At 37.7% G+C, this 8,646-nt stretch overlaps 1 protein-coding gene across 1 annotated transcript; it reads right to left on the bottom strand.

Moving 5' to 3' along the window:
- Window positions 1-624: 624 nt before the first annotated feature.
- LOC120568291 (excitatory amino acid transporter 1-like) lies at window positions 625-7,354 on the bottom strand. The gene is made up of 11 exons (XM_039815695.1): window positions 7,027-7,354; window positions 6,596-6,819; window positions 6,189-6,326; window positions 5,342-5,549; window positions 5,180-5,222; window positions 5,013-5,091; window positions 4,691-4,895; window positions 4,041-4,274; window positions 3,748-3,942; window positions 3,197-3,331; window positions 625-1,622 (listed from the first exon to the last, which is right to left on the bottom strand). Exons 2-11 carry the CDS (start codon window positions 6,783-6,785, stop codon window positions 1,487-1,489), a joined length of 1,563 nt encoding a protein of 520 aa, XP_039671629.1. The 5' UTR covers window positions 6,786-6,819; window positions 7,027-7,354; the 3' UTR covers window positions 625-1,486.
- Between the last annotated feature and the right edge of the window lie 1,292 nt (window positions 7,355-8,646).

The raw sequence follows: 8,646 nt of genomic DNA, 5'->3' as shown, positions 1-8,646 counted from the left end.
CTGCTAGTGTCCATTCAATCCTATGGGTAGCTAAAGATCGAGGCAGGCTAGCTAGCTAGCTACACTTTCGGCATAAGTATAATATATTTACAGTTTGAATTTCATCACGTCACTTATATAACAGCTATCAAAAGGTCTTACAAAGCTAACGCTTGTGTCAGATTTAAATTTAATGCATTTTTGTGAATAGGAGGGGTTTCGTTAGCTGCTACTGTCCATTCAATCCTATGGGTAGCTAAAGATCGAGGCTAGCTAGCTAGCTACACTTTCAGCATAACTATAATATATTTGCAGTTGGAATTTTGCCAAGCCACTAATATAACATCTACCCTAAGGTCTTACAAATATTTCATATTTCACCTCTTTAGTTGATTTCTCGCATAAAAAAGTCTCAGAAGTGAATTTAGTAATTAAATAGCGGACCTCTGGAGATCTGCGTGACCTAGCTAGATTCAGAAGACTAAGCTGACCTCAGGTCAGTGGTGTAGCCTATGCAAATGTTGGGGCGTGACAAAGACTGCAGACTTTGTTGAGATTCGCCCGTTTTCAGCATCAGTTTCAAATTGTGAGATTTGCAGAGGAAAGGGTGTCAATGGGATTTTGAGGTTCTATGTATGTCCTATTTACCCTCCAAACTGTCGTTTTTCAACTATGACAGGGTAAAATCGGTTTTGCATTCTATCACCCCTTTAAGATACATGGGTTGGACTGACTTCTTGATAACATGTACATGTACAGTAAAGCCTGTGTTACATTTTGTAAAATATAACACCCTTAGCACCCTAACTTATGTGTATTATCTGTTTCTATAAAGTCCAGTATACTATTCAACATCAATCTAATTTTTCACAATCCACAAAGTACACTTTGCTGTTCTTCAAGAAAGGAATTCTATCAGTGGGAAATAATGGCAACCAAAGGTTTTATCATGAAATATAAGCATTATGGGGCCAAAATCAGACTAAAAACAAACCCAAGACAACAGCAGTTACAGTATACAGGCACAAACTGACTAATTTATTATAACATGTATACTCTCTGTCAAATCCTAAAGTTTAACATGTTACATCAAACATACTGTATATAGAACACCACTATTTCATGCATCAAGCTGAAACTACAAAGCTGCAGGGAGTGTGATGTTAATTCCTCCTGTTCCTCAAGTGCTGAGGGTTATGTCTCCAAAACGATTCACTCTTCCTAATATGAGCAGAAGCAGGGACAACTAATTCACAGAGGAGAAGACCTGCCCCTTTCTAATGTCTATTCAACTAACATCTGCAAGTCACAGTGTTTCTTTGACTGTTTCATTTTGAAGAGCTAAAATGTGTTCCTGGGGATAACTGTCCATATTGCAAGCTAAATTATTATCAACTACTACTGTATACTGGGTAGTAAAATGCACCTTGTCAATTTAACCAAGACAAAAAAGTATTTTGTTATCATTCTACAATAACATAGAAGATGGTGCAAAGCCTCATGGTACTCAGAACTGGGAGCTTTCTTCCAACAAGCTTTTTTCTGCAGGGCTGCAGCGCTGCAGCTCATGTCTGGAGAGATGCTGCACTACACTCACACCGATACAGTCACCCAGCACATTGGTGGCAGTCCGTAGCCGATCCCTATCAACAAACAAGAAGATCTGAGGTTATACTAGGAACTTGTCAGTGTTACTACACTTACTACTTACACAACTATACACACAAAAGTTAACAATGTTAAAGGCAAAATCAATAACATTATACCCTGGATTAATCATCGGAAATGTTCTCATAGTTTTTTTAGTTAATGGTTCAGTGTGTAGGATTTAGTGGCATCTAGCTGTGAGGTTGCAGATTGTAACCAACTGAAACTTCTCATGTGTGCTAAGCATAGACTGTATGGTGCCAAGTATGTAGGAGAACTATGGTGGCCAGCGCGAAAACACGAACGGCCCTCTCTAGAGCCATTGTTTGAATTGTCTGTTCACATGGCAGAATCGGTGGAAGAGGACCCACTCCATATGTTAATATAAACGGCTCATTCTAAGGTAACGAAAACACAACAATTCTTATTTTCAGGTGATTAAATACTAATGAAAACATAATTAATAATATTTTTTATTTCTGCCAATAGATCACTCAAATCCTACACAATAGACTTTTAAAACAGAAAGGAACAAAAAATGCAGTTTCTAAACTTTGGGAACTTTTCTACTTGTAAAGACCCTCATTGATATAATGTAATCACAATCACTAACCTCTTATTCTAACCGTTCATCACATACCTATCCCCAACCTTAACCTTAAGGGTTAAGGTTGAAGATGATAGAATGATTATACAGGGTATTTCACACTGTTCCTTAAGGTCTCCTAATAGGGTATGTAACATTGGTTGGGCTGAAAATGGCCCGGGTGCTGCTCTATGGGCCCTAATGCAACCCTGTGAAAAAACCCTGAATGAAACAAGAGGATTTCTCCCTTATATGGTCTGCTCATGAATATTTAGATGATCTGCGCACTGATTGGTTGGTTGAAGCGTGCGCGCACACACACACACACAAACACACACACACACACACAGCCCCTCCCCTCCATGCACACCACGTCACACACACTGCACAGAAATGTTATACATTGTTCGTCTGCTATTTCATTACTAAATTCACTTCTGAGACTTTTTTATGCGAGAAATCAACTATGTAGAGCTCAAATATATGTCAGATGTAGTTGATTTCTCGCATAAAAAAGTCTCAGAAGTGAATTTAGTAATGAAATAGCAAACGAACAATGTATAAAATTTCGGAGATCTGCACGACCTCATATTCAGAAGACCAGCTGGCCTCAGATCAGTGGTATGTATGTAAATGTTGGGGCATGACAAAGGTACAGACTAGAGCCAAATAAGGTACAGCCACCGAGTTGACGTCAACTTTTAGCTTTGTTGAGATTCGCCCGTTTTCAGCAGCAGTTTCAAATTGTGAGATTTGCATAGGAAAGGGGTTTCAATGGGACTCTGAGGTTCTATGTATGCCTATTTTACCCACCGAACATCATAATTCAACTATGACAAGGTAAACTATATTTTGCATTCTATCACAACATTAAACTCAAAAACCTCGAACAGACCTTTAAAGAAATAGATCAAATGATCAAAAGTTCTAAAAATGTTCCCACTCTCAAGATCTGAAACTAATGTTAGTTGCATGTGCACTTACAGTATCCAATCAACTATCATGAGCAGTGATATGTCTTCAGTGGGCAGTCCAACTGATTCCAACACAATTACCATGGATACCATGCCGGCCTGTGGGATGCCTGCTGCACCAGTGCTTGCAGCTGTGACAATCAAACTGAACAGCAGAAACAGGGATGGTTATGTAATGTAATCCTTGTTAGTGTATAATAAAACAGGCACAATCCATTAACAGTGCTCTTAGGTTTAAGACTCATGTTTGTGGATCCACACACCGAAAGTTATCATTTTTGTTTAAAGATATAGTGAGTAGTTTCTGTCACCCCCATGAGGAATTCTAAGTAATGACAACAAAACTCGATAGGTCCACATGACACAAGCCTTCCATGATTGCGCGCTGTGAAGAAACCCTCTCAACTCTATGGGAAATAGTCAGATGTAAAAACTAAATAGGATATAGTCCGATATAACTTCTTCTTCTTCTGAACGTCTTCAGTAACTAATGTAAATTAGTTAATGGATTAATTGAAACAAGTATTTGACCAGTCTGAGCTTAATGTGTGTTGAGCTTACCTAAGGACGATGATTTGACCCAGGTTAAAATCCATATTATTAACCTGGGCAATGAATAACGCAGCTACAGCTTCATAGAGTGCTGCACCATCCATGTTCATTGTGGCCCCAATAGGGAGCATGAAGCGTGTCACTCGTTTGTCCATGTTGTGATTTTCCTCCATACAGTAAAATGTCACAGGTAAGGTTGCAGAACTGTGTACGAACCCATATATTATATGAAGGAAGCTGCCATTCCACTGTTGTTCATGCATCTGTCATGTGTTATGTTCAATATCAAGACTCTGGCTCACCTGGATGAAGTACCAAAGGCAGTGGTGAGAGCCTGGAGTAGACCAACCATAAACATAAAGGGATTCTTACGTGTGACCATGAAATAGATGAGGGGAAGGGTGAGGAGGCTGTGGATTAGGAGGCCAGTAATCACAGTGAGAGTATACATGGCAACTTCATGACCTATCTCTCCAGTGTCTGTCATCTTCACAATCTGTCCTGCCAGCAGGAAGAAGATTCCTACTGGGGAATACCTGTGATATAGAGGTGAGACACAGCAGAGGAGAGGCAATTAAGAGAAGTTCAATGTTGGAGTCATTTGAATATGTTTTCACAAGATTTCATAGCTAACGTGATAGAGCACACAAGTTCACACAGATGATCACCTAGGCAGTAAATCACAAGCAATCAACCTCAGGCATGTAACAAACACACGGACAATTAATTGTTTATCCCGTGCCAAAAACTTATCACAAAAACAAATAAAACACAGCATTTAATCAGCACTATAATTAAGAGTAAGCACTAGAGATGACCACTGCTAAGCCCTAGTCTTTGGAGAGGCATCAGCGTACAATTGATAGCTCATACAGATCAATTAATTGCATTAATAATTAATAACAAGTAAACACATGGACAAGTCATCTTCATGCTATGCTCCTGTGCTTACCATATGACTATGTTGACCAGATGCATAATGGCTTTACTCAGGCAGTCAAATAAATCCCTCAGAGGTTTTCCCTCAGTGTCCATACTGCCCAAGATGAGGCCAAAGGCAACAGAGAAGCCCAATAGACCCAAAATATTGAATCCGTCTAAGGTGCCTGGCAGTGGTACTGTGTCATCTATAGGGATCCCAGGAAATATCTTTAAGACTAGGTGGTGTAGTAACAATAAGGCAGGCAGATTACATATTAAAGCAGCATAAGGGACACTGGGTTAGAAAAACATTTATTTCCAATCACAGAATTAGAACAAAAAAGGAATCTTACTTTTTTTACTGGTCTCTGTCATATTGATGACACCAAGACTCTTTCCTGTAGAAACACTCCTGGAATAAAGTGTTTTATACTAGATAAAAAGTATAAGAAAATGTTTTGGTAAGTATGAAACAGTGACAGTCTGATATAGAACAAATAATAGCCATTGCAGATCTTACCTTTCTGAAACAAGCTTCCACCAAATTTGAGGGAATCATGTTTCTATAAACCAAAAACATTAATTAGGTGTTTTAACTGCCAATTGTTTAATTGCGACGCATTACATTGTTTTCTGAAATTTACATTAAAAATGTTGTTGAGTTTCCTAGGAAGATACACACCTGATTAGATCTAGAAAGGAATCCACAGGCTGCGCAGCGTCTGCATTACCACTAGAGGACACTGAGGCTGCCTTGGAGGATTTCCCTGGTTGGATCATAACAGCTAAGGCAATGCCAGTGAATGCAGCAATAAGCGTGGTGACCATGTAATAGCTGAAGGCCCTTAGTCCAATTTTCCCATAAGCCTTCCTGTCCACAGATGACATTCCTGAAATAAAAATATGTGGCTGTAATTTATAATATATAACATGTAAAATAATATTACATATATTAATGGGACAATTTAAATACAAATATCTTGTACGTATGTACAGTTAAGAAATCATTGAGGCCCCACATACAGTATTTAAGAAAACATTAAAACATCTTGAATGATACTCAACTTGAACAGGGGAGGCCACAATATCAAACTAAAACTAAGGAGAAAAGCTAAATGTTAAAAAAAACACTGAAAATGTTAATGTGAACTAAACCTTATCTACTATGCAAACTCAAGATAAGATATATTTCAGGGTTGGTTACGTAAAAATAAATGAGCTGAAGTAGAGAATCATGTCAGGTGTTGAAAGCATTTTATACACTAGATATCCTTTCTGGGCGAACTAAACATAATTTTAGAACATCTCAGACTCAGTTTGTGAGCCCCAGGTCAACAAACAGACTGTGCTCCACTTTCATTTATCTTAAGTCTAAGTTACACTTGCACAGCCACTAGTGTGGCTATTGATGGCGTGTATCTACTGTGGATTATTATTACCAGGAAGCTATTACCATGAGTAAAGTCGGTCAAACCATTTCTTTACTGATCGATTAAAAAATCGTGCCTGAATATCCAGTTTGATCTAACCTGAAATCACACTGGAAACAAAGAGAGGAAGCACCAACATCTGCAGCATTCTCATCAACAGCTCTCCAGGAAAGGTTAAATATTTTACATCCCTGGCTGACATATTAACAAGTCGTAGAGCAAAGCCCAGGCCAATCCCTTGAAGAAACATTAAACACAAGTCAGCAAGCTGTCAAAGGATGAATTCAAAATACCAAATGCAGAAGAGCCAATACACAGAGCAGTGCTTGATAGGTAACATACGACAAGAAAGATTTCCCCAAGGGGACAAAAAAGTATAATTGTATTGAATATAATATTACAAAGCAAGTAAGCATCAGGTTGCAATTTGTCTTCACAATGGTAGATTAAAAGACAATTTTCAGGTTTTGTGGGAGAATAAATGACAGTGTTTGAAAACCACTTACCTAATGCAACAGCGACCATTGTAAGAACAACAAAAGCATTTCTCTTGAGAAAAGCCATAATAATAGATCCATTGTGGGATGAAGATACATGACCTGAGGGCTTCTTACATTTGCAGTATGCTTGGGTTTCCTGGGGTTCTGTAACCTCTACTGAGTCCAACTCAGACAGGTCATCAGGGCTTGGCAGCATCTCTTTCCTTATTAGTCCCTACAACCAGTATAGACTGAAAAAAAGCGCAGATCTCTTACTAGCATTAATAGAACAAGGACCATCTAGACATTAATCCTAATTAAGTTTGGCAAAAGACATACAAACTAGAATATACAACATGAAAGCAGAGTCATATTGTAAACATCAATAACATTACATAACAACCTGTCTATGGAAGTAACAAGCAAGTATTATGACAAGTAAATTCAAAAATCCTCACATTGTTCTCAGTGTCGTGGAACTGATGGAAAAACGATCACCTTTAAAATGCTATTCCGTGAACAGTCTTAACACATGAAGCCCAGTCACCACAGTAGTAGTGGATTAACAAATTTGTCAACACAATGACTCTACTACATCAATCATCAGCTTTGTGTCTGCACCTTTCCCTCAAGTCATATGCCAATGGTTAATGTTCAATTTAGAATAGACAGCAACTACAAAATGTATAATACCTGGAAGTATAGTAGTTTAATGGGCTATGATTTGATTTATTTTATAGCACATAAAAAACACTAACACTAATAAAAAAATATAAATAAAACAGAATATGCAAGGTAGGCCAAAAGCCTAAAAGCTTCATCACAGGTCTCTCCCAGTTTTGATTAAGACATTCAAATACAATTTTTAAATACAAATAATTACTGTAGTTTCAAAACATAAATTCATTATCCTGTAACAAAGGTATCATACAGATAACAAAAGTAATCTGAAACTGAATAATCATAATAGAATAATATTTTTTAAACACTGACAGGGACTGTCTGTGAGCTAATAAACATTGTTCCACATTATGGGTCCTATATATTTTACAGAAAACTGACTGTGGCGAGTTTTACCACGGGGAATGTGTATTCATTGTTATCACGGGGTGATGTATTCGTATTGTAATACGTATGTGAAATAGTCATATACAGTATGTAGTGTAGTTTCTGTGAAATCCATGCATTTGACTAATATCATGATTTTAGCACATATAAAATAAAGATTTACATCTTAGTTTGCATATTCATTTGAACAACAGCTGCATTCTCCTGAGCTTGTTTTAATAAAATTGTCAGTCAGCAATCAAAACCAGTGGACAGGATATAACGTTTGATTGGCTAAAGTGCACCAATCACAAAGTACCATTCCACTGCTTTGAAACCACTTAAGGTTAAGAGGAGAACTAGTTTACTGTACAAATACATCTTCTAAAGTAATTTTCACAGGCACTAATCATCACTTGTTGTAGGAAACACTGCAAACTGAAAATTACTTTTTACAAGTGAGACAAATAGGAAGTGAGAGGCACAAAGAGATTCAAAAAGGTAAAAAATCAGCCACTGCAGAAATTTTATTTTTATGCAAATCTACTCTGTTAAAAAGAAACCAATAGCTACACCTCCTGAACCAGCCTGCAATCATCTACCTTTCATGGGCCTGCAAAATAGAACACAACTGTCTCTATTACTCTATACAGGACCACAATGCAACTCCATGTGAATACAGTAGTCTCCCTCTCTCCACATCCACATAGACAAATCACATGTAGACTTGAATGGTGGTTGTCAAAAGTCGGTATTATATGCTACATCGGATGGATCTCCAGATCTTTGAGAAGGGGGGACAGTGTGACACAGATTTATGTAGGCACAATTTGGCAAAATGTTTTTTTGTGCTTTTGTGGTAAGCTTAACTGTTATTAAGTCTCAGGTGTGTATGAGTCTGAAGTCACTCAACCAGCCAGATATCAGATCTGGAATTACCGTTTTACAACAACCTCCCAAAGTTGGACAATTTGGCCTTAATCCGAAGGAATATTTAAAACAGATCTTCTGTAATTAGATGATCTTAAATC

Source organism: Perca fluviatilis, chromosome 11, assembly GCF_010015445.1.
Source record: "Perca fluviatilis chromosome 11, GENO_Pfluv_1.0, whole genome shotgun sequence".
Lineage (NCBI taxonomy): Eukaryota > Metazoa > Chordata > Actinopteri > Perciformes > Percidae > Perca > Perca fluviatilis.
Note: the sequence above shows the minus strand (reverse complement) of the source record. Positions and strands in the feature narration are given on the sequence as shown.

Coding starts and splice junctions, on each gene's coding strand:
- LOC120568291 (XM_039815695.1), bottom strand. CDS start 6,785: ATGCTGCCAAGCCCTGATGACCTGTCTGAGTTGGACTCAGTAGAGGTT. Junction 4,896..5,012: donor GACAGAGACCAGTAAAAAAA/GTAAGATTCCTT, acceptor TACACCACCTAG/TCTTAAAGATATTTCCTGGG. Junction 3,943..4,040: donor GCCTTTGGTACTTCATCCAG/GTGAGCCAGAGT, acceptor GTTCGTACACAG/TTCTGCAACCTTACCTGTGA.